The sequence below is a fragment of the Typopeltis vanoorti genome, chromosome 9 (assembly GCF_054136105.1).
Source record: "Typopeltis vanoorti isolate ZY-2024b chromosome 9, IOZ_Tvanoo_1.0, whole genome shotgun sequence".
Classification (NCBI taxonomy): domain Eukaryota; kingdom Metazoa; phylum Arthropoda; class Arachnida; order Uropygi; family Thelyphonidae; genus Typopeltis; species Typopeltis vanoorti.
In genome coordinates this window covers 7,585,495-7,600,244 of record NC_143557.1, presented here as the reverse complement: position 1 = coordinate 7,600,244, position 14,750 = coordinate 7,585,495, and the positions used below count along the sequence as shown (strand labels likewise).

The 14,750-nt window shown below is 37.0% G+C and overlaps 1 protein-coding gene across 1 annotated transcript in view; it reads right to left on the bottom strand.

Annotated features, from left to right (window-relative positions):
- Window positions 1–14,750, bottom strand: part of ATP6AP2 (ATPase H(+)-transporting accessory protein 2) — a 188,601-nt gene that overhangs the window by 143,289 nt on the left and 30,562 nt on the right. Inside the window, exon 4 of the mRNA XM_090397902.1 lies at window positions 1,626–1,727. Within this exon, the coding sequence (XP_090254028.1) occupies window positions 1,626–1,727 (102 nt within the window). The remainder of the gene's footprint in view (window positions 1–1,625; window positions 1,728–14,750) is intronic.

Sequence of the window (14,750 nt, the reverse complement as noted above, 5' to 3'; positions counted from 1 at the left end):
TCAACTAATGCAAGGGATCCACAATGTGGAACCCTTGCATTAGTTGAATTAGTCTCACCAATCCTCTTCCTTCTATATATATCAATGACCTACTTCAGTTGAACTCCAACCCAATTCATAGTTTTGCAGGTGACAGCACATTGCACTCCTCCCTTTCAATTGATAAACCTTACTCTATACAACTCACCTCAACCTGCAGAACATCAACCACCACTTTCCTCAATTCTGATCTCCAAGCCATCCTACAAAATGGCATTCGGATAACCTTTTCAATTTCAATGTTAGTAAAACCAAATTCTGTCTTATTTCTCATAAAAAAGAAGCATTTTCTCATGGTATTATTTTTGAGAACACTCAAATTTCCAGACAAGATGAGATTTCTCTTTTAGGAATTACCCTGATATCAAGCCTCACTTGCATAAACACATCACAACCATTGCATTATCAGTTTCTAAACTAGGACTTCTCTTTCGCTCAAGACGTTACTTCACCTCTCAATAGCTGTTAACCTTATACAAATCACAAATCTGACCAGCTATTGAATACTGCTCTCACATTTGGAATGGGGTCCCTAAGAGTGCCTTGAAAATGCTTGACACAATACAGAGGAGAACAATTAGATTGATTAATGACCCATCTCTTATCAAATCACTCCTCCCACTGTTGCATGGACATTTCGTTTCTGCAATTTGTTTCCATGATGCTATTTCTGAAATAGCATCAGTAATTCTCTCACTTTGTACTAAGTCCATTGGAACACATGCAGTGCGACCTAACATCCCTTCACAGTACACCTTGAAAACCATAGAACAATTTTCTTTTCCTACTCCTTCATCCTTGATACTGCTGTATTCTGGAACAGTCTTCCTCCTGATGTATTTCCCAAGGAATACAATATACAGGCTTTTAAATCAAATGTAAACAAGTCTCTCCTTTCCCACCCACTACCCATATATACGGTACTAATCAACCAACCTCTTGTGTATGGGCTCAACATACACACTTATGTGTTTACAATAATTTTATTATGTCCTTTTTACTTCACTTTATGTTTTAGTCAGTTTTATGGTAGTTTGATATTCCTGTTATATTTTTATCTTATAATGCTCATCATATTTCATTTATCTTTTTCATAAAAGTTTTATTTTACTTACTATTTCCATATTCTGAATTCTTTCACCCCTTTATTCTATTGTTTTTGGCATTTTTTTTTATTTTCACTGTTTTATTTTTATTTTTAATATTATATTCCATAATTCAAATAATTTTAAAATCTTATACCTAAAGGAGTCTCTCTTCAAATGTATCTCAATCCAAGGAAACCTCTGCAATTTAATTTCCAAGAATTACACTGTTCCAGAAGAACACCACAAAAGAGCATGCTGGCTATCACTATACCATTATTTTCATGAAATGTTTTCCTTCCATTAATTAAACTTAAAGCAACAGCAGCCAAAAAAGAGATTACTGGTAGAGGAACTCCATATTAAACAAAAGCTTGTTAATCATTTTATACTAGCCTAAGAAGCTACATGAACCACAAGTTCAAAATATCACTAAGCTAGAGTGCTACAGAATCTGCAATATTTCTTGTGTGGGATTTATAAAAAATAAAATTAAATTACCTCATCATATGCCTCCATGTACAACAAAACTGGCCTGTTTCCAATAAATCTTTGCTGTGTTCTTGATGCAAGTATATCATATTGATTTTTTAAATCTCCTACCTGAAAATCAAATGAGAATGCCGAGTTAATTCTGTTAGCAATATCACTTAATCAGATTTAAATCAAATAGTTCTGAAACTCTATTACAGAACAAAGATAAAATTTTTCATATGAATTTTCTTCTCCTTTTAAATATTATATTGCAAGACCATCCTCATTCTTACCTCTATTACTATATGTGTGTGTGTGTGTGTGTGTGTGTGTGTGTGTGTGTGTTAATGTAAGCTTTTTAGCTGTAAGATATGGATTTTAGTTTGTATGGCTAATTAATGCTGATGAAAATAAAAAAATAGAATTGACCAGTACTATTAATTAAATGGCTTGACAAGTTTCACCCTTTTGTTAAAGGATTTCATCAGCTATAAATAAATCTACTAGCATTTTTTATTTGCTATAGGAAGTAGGCAAGACTGTTTCAGCCCTATGCAACTTTTGGAGACTGCAGGGACAGTTCAATCTACACAAGTAGCCTATTGGAGATATATAGCCCAAGACTATCACTAATTATGAAGAGCATCCAGCAAAGAGAGGGAGATAAGTCACCATTTCATGGTCCCTAATGCCACATGTTATTTGTCCTAAATAGTGTGGGTTCTGTGGTCAATTTTCTTGAGTTTACAGGACAAACATTCCAAGTTTTCAGGGAGGAAAAACTGCTTGTTGTGCTCGAGATAGACTAACTTGGGAACTGGCTGATGAAAAAGTTAGAAAATCCTTTGGTCGGTGACTAGAACAGAACCGAGAATAGATTTCTTCAGGCAGCCTAGCACTATGGGTGCAGCCGCCACTCAAAATGTTGCATGTCTCTGGAAAAAGATAAGATATACTTTACTTTATGATTGGCAATAGTGTGTTATTTTTGTTAGCTTTAGTTTATAATATAGTTTTAATCAAATCAACATAACCCATTCAAATAGCAAGCAGTTTTTTTTATTGAATTACAGTGTGTTAAAGCTTTATTCCAAAATATTATCACAGTACAGCTAGTAGAATGCCTAAGCATATCAGTACTAGCTGTACTATAATAATAATATAATAACAGCAGTTAAAACATCATTGTTTATGGAATTCAATATGAGGGAACACATGTCATGCAGTGTACCTAATGTATTCACTATTGAAAGCGAGATGTTGTGGTTTGTAAGTGAAAATAGTGGCAGAGTGTATTGGAAGCAGTTGTACTATGCAACAAAAGTGATTGTAAGAAGTGTTCGTGTCAAAAAGTGAGATAGCACTGTGATGAATGTTTGTGAAAAAGACATGAAAATATAAATGCTGTAAAATGAAGAAAGAATATAGGAATGAATGAAAATGAAGTTATACAAATCCTGTGATTAGTAAGCAATGCAAAGTTTGATAATTTTCTGATTTAATATTAACAATATTAAATAATTGATATTATTTAATATTGTTTCCTACATATATTTAGATCAGGAATGGCCTGTTGGACCAAAATAAATGTAAACTGCATGTGTGCACTGATCTTGTACTCCTGGTTGCAAGAAGGAATTTCATCCTTGAATATTCAGACAATGGCAATACATATGTGTGTATGGGGGGGGATCTGTAATAACTGTTGTTCTTGTGTTTGATGAAAATGTTTGGACTGTCTTAAATTCTTCTTTGGTCAAAATGACTTCAGAAATTTGGTATTTTTCAGAATGTAGACAACAACATAGGATTTTTATCCCTTTAATATCTATTAAGTTGCCAGAAAACTAGCCGTTTGGCTTTTCATTTTAAATACTGTAAATTCATTATAATATTCAGTGATAAAGTTTTTCATTAAAAATTTGTACAAAAAAAGAGGATAAGTCTTATACGCCGGCGAATACGGTATATCAAAACATACTACTTCTGGTTTTCAGCAGAATAAGTTAATTAAACTACAAGAAATCACAAGTACAAATTATGAAGTATCTTGAATCAAATACTTAATATCATCAATGGTGTGAATGTATTCTGAAGGCTGAATAAGGTAGGTATCAAATGGATGAATGAGGGGAATAAGCATAAAATCTGAAAGAAGGCACTTTGGAGGCAGCACAAGATGAATAATGGTAATCATCAGGTTGCACAAAAATTATAAAGAGCAGGTCAGGAAAGTGACTCAGTTGGTAAGGTTGGCAAAAGTGCACTGAATCAAGCAGAAATTACCAAATCAAGCCAAGAAAAGTCCTTGGGAGTTTTTCAATATGTGGCAAGTAGAAAGATGAATGATCACAGTAAGATGTTAATGAATGAAAGTGGGAGACTAGTAACTGCTGGTATTCAGTGAGCAGTTCATCAGGATATTTCATCCTCAGTATGAACTCAAGTGTAGAGAATGAAATGAGAGGCCTTAATGTGAGTGAGCAAAGGGTATATGAGAAATGGAAGGAAAGTAAAATATTTCCATTTCACAAAGGTGGTGATAATGCTATGGCTACAAATTACAGGCTGATCTGTATATCTGGAGTTGTGCTTAAAGCATTCAAGAGGTTAATGAGAGATGAGATACAAAAGTGGGTTGATAACCTTGTGCTTGTCAGCATGAGTTTGTTAAAGGAAGGTCATGTTTTACAAACTTGTTTATGTACTATAACAAAGTGAAAAATGCATTGGACAAGGGAGATGCATATACAGTGGTATGCTTGGATTTTGCAAAGGTTTTTAATAGATTGTCACACTACAAGTTGGTAACTAAATTGAAGCAGATGGGATTGGATGCTAGATTAGCGAGTTAGATAGGTGACTGGCTCTCAGATAGGTATCAGCAAGTTGTGTTTTGGAGTGCAGTATTCCAGAAGAGCAGTGATGTTCCACAGATCCCTGTGGAACATCACCACGCTTCTGGAATACTGCACTGTTTTGGGACCATTTTTGTTTAATTTGTATATTAATGATATCAGGATGGGTTTGATTGCTGATATAGTTGTTTGCAATGATGCAAAACTGGGAAGAGTGATGAGGAATCAAGCAGATGATGTTGCCTTACAGACCTTAAACAGATCATATGAGTAGGCAACAGTATCAAACTGCCAGTTCAATGTTGCAAAAGAGTAAAGTCCTAAAATTTAGTATGCAACAATGGGATGCAAAGTATACACTTGGCAAGGAAATTCTGGAGGAAGTTGAAGAGACAAAAGACCTTGGAGTGGTGGTGGACAAGTATCTGAATTTCAGAAGTCACAATGCACAAGTTGTGAAGTCATCACATCAGATTACAACAATGATGCAGAGGAGAGGACGACTTTGATGTGCAGAAATGAAGAGGTTCTGATTCCATTGTAGAAGGCCTTGATCAGGCCCCAAATGGTTTATTGTGCCTCAGATTTGGTCTCCTGGTTTTAGTGGTGATCAGGATATATTGGAGAGGGTACAGAGAAGACTGACTAAGGTGATAACTGGTCTTTGGGATGCAAAGGCAGATTGAGAAAATGCAGTTTGCAAAGCCTCGTGAATAGGAGGAAGAGGGGGATATGATTGAGACAATTGAGTTGGTAAAGGGTTGTTACTGGGTTAATGTGGAAGAAATATTTCACAGAATGGGGAAGGTGGGTAGAACAAGAGTACATCCCTGGAGCTGTACAAGGTGCATGTGAGCAGGGAAATAAGGAGTAGGTTCTTTGCATGGGGAGTGGGTAGTGAGTGGAATGCATTGCCTGACAGTGTGGTGAATGCAGATACATGAAACAAGTTTATATCATGGTTTGATGGCTTGGTGTATAACAATGTCTACCTCTCATGACGAGTCTCTGACTCCATGAAGGTCTAGTGTTAATAATAATAATGATGTCCAACCAATTCAGGACTCTAGGTTAAAAATTTCTGGCTTTTCTCTGGCCACTTACTACAGAGTCCAGTGCTAATCTGCATGGAATCAATTAATTGTTTATTTTATTTATTCACAAATGAATTAAAGGCATCACAAAGATTATGTCCTGAAGATAGCTAGTCTATTATATTTATTATACTTAGTGATGTGTAACAGTTTATTAATTTTGATATTTTTGTTAACTCCAGATGCCATCAAAGCAGATAACAAAACAGTGAATTCAATGTGATTAATAAAATTATACTTATCACTAAGCAATATTATCACTTATCACTAAAAATTAAAGAATTATTCTACTTCTTAACAACATAATATTCAAGGAGGAGGAATTTTCAGATACCCTAAATCATACAGTGAAAGACCTACTATACCTCTCCTTAAAGACATTCAGGAAAGAAGCAACTTACTCCACTTGCTCCCAGACACACACACACACCATGAGAAAAATCTAGACTGACCTAGAACACTGTCACAACTGATAACTAATATTTAAGGAATTGACAGCGTATACTAGAAATATAAATTAAATAAACTTTAATATATACTTTCCGATATTTCGGCAAACGTCACGTTGCCATCTTCTTGGGAACTTACTACAAAGACACGTGCACACAAGTACTAATAACAGCAAATGAGACTGAAGCTAGGAAGCTAACGTTTTCCTAAAGTCCTGATGGTGCCCCCTGGCGGGCTATATTGGTAGTTCTTGGCCTTTGGGCTGAAGTTCTTCTGATAAAAGTTTCCCAAATTTGGGGCAGTCTCATGCATCCAAATTTGTTGAGGTTTGGCATGTTCCTAAGGGCCGAGGCTGATTCCATGAATAGTCTTTCATACTTGAATTTGCTGCGGTGTATTACTGTGGCTTTCTTCCATCTTATTCTGTGGCGAGTATCCAGAGCGTGGTCTGCAAGCCCAGAGTGGCTGTACTGGTGAAATCGGATGTAATCCTTGTGTTCTGAGATTCTGATATTTGCTGTCCTGCCTGTTTGGCCAACGTAGGACAATTTACAGCTGCAAGGGACCTGGTATACACCAGGTAGGTCTAGGGGAAGTGGTTGGTCTTTAGTGGAGTGGATAAGGGATGCCAATTTTCTGTATGGTCTGTAACAGAAAGTCAAGTCATGTTTTTTTAAGATTTTGTTGATTTTTTCCGAGGTGCCTCGGATGTAGGGAATGGATTTAGAGTAATCTTTATTGTGAAGGGGAGGGGATGGTGGGTTGTGGATAACTGGGTTAAGTATTTTTTGGAGGGGGTAGCCATTGGCTGAGAAAGTGTCACGGATGTGATTTAGTTCAGTGGTTAGGGCTTGATCATTAGAACAGATTATTTTTGCCCTGTTGAATAATGTCTTAATAACTCCATATTGTTGTGAGGGGGGGGGGTGATGGGATTGTTGGTGAATGTATCTGCCTGTATGGGTGGGTTTTCTATAAACTGAGAAAACCAAGGTTCCATCAGGTTGGCGGGTGACTAGTGTGTCTAGGAAGGGGAGGTTATTGTTTTCCTCTTTTTCCAGGGTGAACTTGATTCTAGGATCGTTCCACTTACCTCCCCTTGATTACGATCCCACCAACTCACAAATTAGAAAACTCCATAGGCTCCTTAAGAAGGTCACTTCTTGGCCTGTGGAGATTATCAACAGACTAAAACCCTATAACTCTAGATCCCCCCGATATATGGGCTCTCAAAAATACACAAAGAAAATGTGCCATTACGTCCCATAGTGGATGGCATTGATTCCCCCCACTTACAAACTAGCCAAGCATTTAGCCAAAGCGCTCTCACACTATACTGGCAATACACCATCACACATAAAAAACTCAGCCCACTTCAAAGCCAGTATAGAAAACCTTACACTCCAACATAATGACATAATGGTCAGTTTTGATGTCTCCTCCCTATTCACGAATGTCCCCCTCAAAGAAATCTTAGAGCTAATCCAAGCTAAATTTCCTCCCGATATCTCAGCCCTATTTCAGTTTACAATGAACTCAGGCTATTTCATTTGGCAGGAAAAATTCTACAAACAGATAGAGGGGACAGCCATGGGTTCACCACTTTCCCCGCCCTTGGCCAACTTCTTCATGGAGACGTATGAAGAGAAAGCCTTAAGCTCAGCCCCACAAAAACCTACCATATGGCTTCGCTACGTTGATGATGTTTTCGCTATTTGGTCACATGGCCCGGATATTCACTCCTCTCCTTCCTAACACACTTAAACAACCAACACCCTAGAATCAAGTTCACCCTTGAAAAAGAGGAAAACAATAACCTCCCCTTCCTAGACACACTAATCACCCGCCAACCTGATGGAACCTTGGTTTTCTCAGTTTATAGAAACCCACCCATACAGGCAGATACATTCACCAACAATCCCATCACCCCCCCCCCCCTCACAACAATATGGAGTTATTAAGACATTATTCAACAGGGCAAAAATAATCTGTTCTAATGATCAAGCCCTAACCACTGAACTAAATCACATCCGTGACACTTTCTCAGCCAATGGCTACCCCCTCCAAAAAATACTTAACCCAGTTATCCACAACCCACCACCCCCTCCCCTTCACAAAAAAGATTATTCTAAATCCATCGCCATTCCCTACATCCGAGGCACCTCGGAAAAAATCAATAAAATCTTAAAAAAACATGACTTGACCACTTGATACAGACCACATAGAAAACTGGCATCCCTTATCCGCTCCACTAAAGACCAACCACTTCCCCTAGACCTACCTGGTGTATACCAGGTCCCTAGCAGCTGTAAATTGTCCTACGTTGGCCAAACAGGCAGGACAGCAAATATCAGAATCTCAGAACACAAGGATTACATCCGATTTCACCAGTACAGCCACTCTGGGCTTGCAGACCACGCTCTGGATACTCGCCACAGAATAAGATGGAAGAATGCCACAGTAATACACCGCAGCAAGTTCAAGTATGAAAGACTATTCATGGAATCAGCCTCGGCCCTTAGGAACATGCCAAACCTCAAAAAATTTGGATGCATGAGACTGCCCCAAATTTGGGAAACTTTTATCAGAAGAACTTCAGCCCAAAGGCCAAGAACTACCAATATAGCCTGCCAGGGGGCACCATCAGGACTTTAGGAAAACGTTAGCTTCCTAGTTTCAGTCTCATTTGCTGTTATTAGTACTTGTGTGCACGTGTCTTTGTAGTAAGTTCCCAAGAAGATGGCAATGTGACGTTTGCCGAAATATCGGAAAGTATATATTAAAGTTTATTTAATTTATATTTCTAGTATATGCTGTCAATTCCTTAAATATTAGTTATCATGTTTAACCAGCATATAAGCCTCTCAACAAGAATACTGTCACAACTGATAACATACTCACCTTAAGGCAATAACCCATTAAAGTTAATACTGTTTTTATACTTACCAAAAAACTTATTTGTGACTATAATAGCTTGCTATGCACATATATCTCTTCTTTCTATTTCTCAAACACTATCTCACTTCTTCAGTCAGTTCTCATATGCACAATTCAAAAGGCCAATTATCACATTAGTTATCATCATTGCAGCTTTTTAAGTTTCTTCCCATTTCCTCAGAACTAAAAAACGGACTTATATTTGTGCACAATAGTTAAGATGTGGTCTTATCAAAACCTATTAAGTGGGATACTTTTTTTTTTCTTACACATCAGTATACCCTTCAGATATGCAGTTAGAAAAAAAGTTAAAAAAAAAAAAAGTGCAGTTTAAGAAGAGTTATCCAATGTGATGATTAACCTTAGATCAAGTAGAAGATGAATTTCATCAGCTGGTGTGAGACCACTTCCCCACTTATTGGAGAACTGAAGTGGCTTGAAAAAGTTCCATGTTTGGACTCTAGAGCAGGGTTTCTGGACTATATAAAAAAATAAACTGAAAATACCAAAATAATATATAAAATTGATAAAAACAGAAAAAAAAATCCTTAGTCCACCCATGGTACAAAATGCACTATAGATTTGCAAATAACTTTTTGTGGGTGGAAGCAACATAAAGATAAAAAATAAACCATCACAAACTAACTCATTATAACCCTCCCCACCACCCAAAGTGGTGGGGAGGGTTATAATTCCATTAATATAATATTCCATAATTTCCAATACAAATTTCCATTAATATAATATTCTGCCTGCAATGTCTTCCATCCAAAGTGAATAATTTATACAAAACAATACTAAAATGTCTTCATTGTCATTTGCCTCATATAACTTGTCTGTTTAAAACAGACAAGTTATATGAGAACCTGCAGAGATTTTGTATCCGTGCTCCTTATCACTCTCTTCCCAACTTAGCATCATCATCATCAGCAGTAGATAATTGGATGTTGTTAACAGACAAGTTAAACAACAATGGTCTCCAAATAAAGAACTGTGATACACCACTGGTCAACTTTCTCTTATATTCAGCATCTCCACACATCACCTGTGTGGAGATGCTGAATTTTCTTTCTAATATGTATCAGTCACCCACTCTCCTATCCACGACAAGTTTATTTTGTATACCCATTCCTTTGAGTTTGTATAACAATGAGTCATGTAGAATCCTATCAAATGCCTTGACAAAATTCAGAAGTATTGTGGTATATCTATTCCCTTAACCAACTCTGTTGTCACTATCATAAATTGGCGAGCATTCTGCTAAATACCTACCTTTAATAAAACCATGTCCTCTATCGAGGATCCTAGTGTTATCTAACTGCAATTAGATGTGATTTCTAACCAGCCTTTCCAATGCCTTGAAAGGCTGATTTTTAAACTTGCTGCATTAGTTCTAGCTCCACCCTAGTATAATGAAATTATCTTGCTCTTCTTTCAATCAATAGGGATTATGCATGTGATGAGTCAAGTTGGATACTCATGTCAAGATACTGCCAACTTTCTTGCACATTCCTTCAAAATACATGCTGATATGCATGATGAAAGTTTAGTGGAGTGAAACAGCTAAGGAAACATTTATAAATAGTATTTAATGCTTCCAATATTTCATCTCAGTTATAGAGACATCATCAGGGAAAATGAGACTTGTAACATACACACAAAGGCAGCACAAAACTAACTGAAGCACATGGGTGAAAGACTAGAGTCCTAACTAGGTGGAGGTGTCCTCTATGGATACCTGTCAGCAGCCGAGGATGTAAACTGGGATTTCAAAGTATTCGTGTTTCCCATATTTTGGAAAATTTTATGCAACCATATTTAATCAAATTAGGCTGACTTTTAAGAGCAGCAGCAGATTCTAAAAATAGTCTTTTTCTTCTAAATTTACTGTGATGGAGCATGATTGTCTTTTTCCAATTGATTCTGTGCGCTGTATCCAAAAGATGGTCTGCAAAGCCAGATTGACCAGTCATGAATGTAAATGCATTTTTTATGTTCTATTTGAATGATAGCTGATCTTCCTGTCTGTTACAGTTCCTTGAAAGAACAAGGAACTCTATATATACCCGGAACTGACAGGGGGAGGGAGTTTGTCTTTAGTGGAGCAGATGGATAAGGTTGGTTTAATTTTAAGTGAGGCTTCAAAGTGGAGCAAAGAATTGTATTTCTTTAATATTCTGCATTTCTTTTTTATGTGACTTGAACATACAGGATGGTGATAACTGCTAAAATCTTTCTGAAGAGAAAATTCATGGATTGGAAAAAGGACTGATTATTATTATTTTTTTTTTAATGGGGAACTGTAGCCATTAGATAGAAAAGTTTGGTGTATGTGATTGAATTCTGTTGTAGGAGAGGTCTCATTGGAACAAAGATTATAAGCTCTATGGGTTAGCATTTTAATGACACCATACTGTTGAGGGATGGAGGGTGATGAGAAAGTCTGTGAATGTATCTGCCTATGTAAGTGGGTTTCCTATATATTGAAAAGGACAGGTTACCATTAGGTAGGCAGGTGACCAAGGTGTCTAGAAAGTCCAGAATATAATTAGTTTCTTTTTCTGTTGTAAATTTGTATCTGATTCTATGGTGAAGACTATTGAAGTGGCATAGAAAAGTGTCTAATGTGTCTGGGTCATGAGACCAAATAGAAAAGACATCATCTACATATCTTAACCAGATAGAAGGTTTGAGAGAAGCTGAATCAAGAACTTGTTTTTCAAAATCTTCCATAAAAAAATTAGTAAGGGAGATTGGTGAGAGAGGAGACCACAAAGAGGTGTACCCTCTGTTTATAAATTTTGTTCTTCCAAGAGAAATAGCCAGAATGGATAACAAAGGAAAAGAGGTCAATGATATCAAGGGGAAAAACTTTTTTTTTAAAAGCAATAACATGTCATTTAAGAGAATGTTAGTGAACAATGAGGTAATGTCAAAGCTCACTAGGATATCAATATCATTAACAATTATATTTTCAATCGAGCTTTTAAAATTGGAAAAATTTATGTGTGATGTAGTATGACCAGTAAGGAAAGCAAGATATTTCGCTAACTGTTTGGATAATTTAAAGCAGAGAGAGAATCAATGGTATCTACTATGGATATTAGGGAGCAAATTGAGTTTATGAATCTTAGGCAAGCTATATATCTGGAGGAGGGGGTGCAAATGAAGGGTTTGAGTTTTTATGTGATGTCAGGTCAGGAAGAAACATTTTTGAATAGGCTTTTTAATTTCTTGATTTGTGATTTAGTGGAATCGTAATCTAAAAGTATGTAGATGGAGCAGTCTAAGAATGATATCTATTTTCTTACTGTATTCACTGGCATTGATGATAACAGTAGCACTTCCCTTGTCAGACCTAGTGATGACTATGCTGTTATCTTTACATAGATTTCTTTTGGGAGGTGGAGATCTAGAAAGTGAACTGGAAATGTCAGGCCTAATGTTATTAACTATCTCAGGAGCTAAGTTACAGATACTGCATTCAATGATGAACATTAGGTTTAGTGTTGGTGCTCGTCAAAGTGCAATGGCAAAATTATAGCCAAGACTTAGGATGCTAACAGCAGTTTCGCTAAGCCTTTTTTTGATGACAAGTTAACTACAGCATGAATAGGATACACTTGAGGAACAGATTTAGAATCCAAAAGTCTGTTGTACTTATTGATATGTTTATTTTCACGAATTCTTTTTGAGATGAAGTTTCTGAAATATTAAAGAGAATAGTATAGAGTTCCATGTTAAGAACCACTGAGAGTTCAGACTATAACTTCACTAAACTTACATCACGAGTTTTTCCCAGCACCTTATGCCTTAACACATGTGATGATATTCTATTTCATACAATTTCACTGCCTGAATCATGCCTTTGCAATAGCTTTAATAATTCTAACTGATCTACCTGTATTCTTTTATTCGGCATCCCCCCCCCCTGCCTCAGCATCCACAGAGTGAATTGATCTCTACACAGAATGTATACCTCATTAAAGTGGAAACTTAATATGTCAGTTATTTCTAGCGTATCTAACACTTTCCAACATCATAAAGGTTATATTTTCATTCTACCTTTTTACTTGCTACATAGCAATAAAATTCTCTCAGATTTCTCTTGGCCTGTTTGGCTAACTTATTTTTGATTTCAATGCAATTTTAATACGTTGATATGATTTTTGCCTTCACACTCCTAGCCTGTTCATATCACTTCTGAGCTCACCACTCTTCTTACAATATCGTACCACATCATTCTCTTCGTATGCAGCTCTTGCTTTAAAGTGTTATTCATCAATTTAACTCCCATATGATTTATTCTCCTATTCTTGAGATACAGTCAGATAACCATTTCTTCATTCACCCTTTGACTACTTTCCCTGTACTGCTGATTCATGCATTATGAAGTTTCACAAGGTACACGTTGATTAATGTAAAACCCATACCTACTTTAACAGTTCCACGTTACGCCTCTTTTTAGTCAAAGCTCTTAGATACATTGTCATCTCTCAAGTCAAATTGCATAATCACTTTCTCACTAATTACAGCCATAATAGTCACCTCATTTATGGTCAGATTGGTAAACACCATTACTAGATCCAAGTTTATATACTAGGAATCCCTTCCATGACATCCTGCTTTGGGTAGTTATCCTTCTGTAATCTAAAAATTCTCTTTTCTTCATCTAGCATGTTTTCTTTTTCCTCCACTCTACAGCACCATAGCTGAAGTGATCCATAACAAGAGAGAGATGATACACACAGTCTTATCATAAATACTGTTACAACTCCTGCACACCTCCACGTTGCCCACAGAATTGCATGAGCTAGGTTCCATTAGTGGCGCTCTGTACAGCCAACATTCGTGTGTTTATCAGTAGCAAGAGAGAGTTGCCTAGCTGTATGGATTAACATGCAATGGGGAGAATATGAGAACAGTGTAGCTGTAATAACACTTTACAAGGTTGGAATGCGGACACTTATTTTCAACATGCTAAAAATACTTGGGATCAGTAGCATATTTGTGTATTGGACTATTAACTGCCATAACAATACAGGAGTTAGGATGCAAGTGAGAGCTGTGAAGGCACGCCTCTGCCATAATCCTGTGAGAATGCATAAAGTGATGTCATGAGAGATGAATGTTTCGCAGAGAACAATGTCACAGGTACTAATTGATGACCTGGGTGTGAGAGCCTCTTGTTATTCTACTGGACATCACAACTTATGCTGCAGAGGGTGATAAAATCAAAGCCACTTCTCCAGTATCAACAGACACAGAGATATCCTCTTCACAGATGAGAAGATTTTCACCACTGAAGAGTTGTTTAGCAATCAGAACAATTGAGTATATACTCCACATTGGTCACACAGCAAGTGGCATAGCACCCAGTATACAGAGGTCATCACCTTGCATCAATGATGGTTTGGTGGGATGGGTGACATATCAGGGGATATTCAAGTTGCATTTCTGCAAGAAAGGGATCAAAACCTCCACCAAAGTGTATCAAGACACCATGCTGAAAACTGTGGTATGGCCCCCTGAACAATACCTTGTTTCACAGTAGGCAGTTTACCTTCCAACAGGACACAGCCACTGCTCACAAGACAAGAATCACACAACAGTGGTTGGAGGAAAATGTGCCCAACCACATATCACCATCTGATTGGCCATCTGGAAGTCCCAATTTAAATCTATTGGACTTCAATTTGTGGTCGGAGCTGGAGAGTAGCCTGCAAGAAACAATCAGTGACGAGTTTCCACGGGATGTTAAGCATGCCACCATCGATATGTGGCCTCACAGACTTCAAGAATGCATGAAGGCA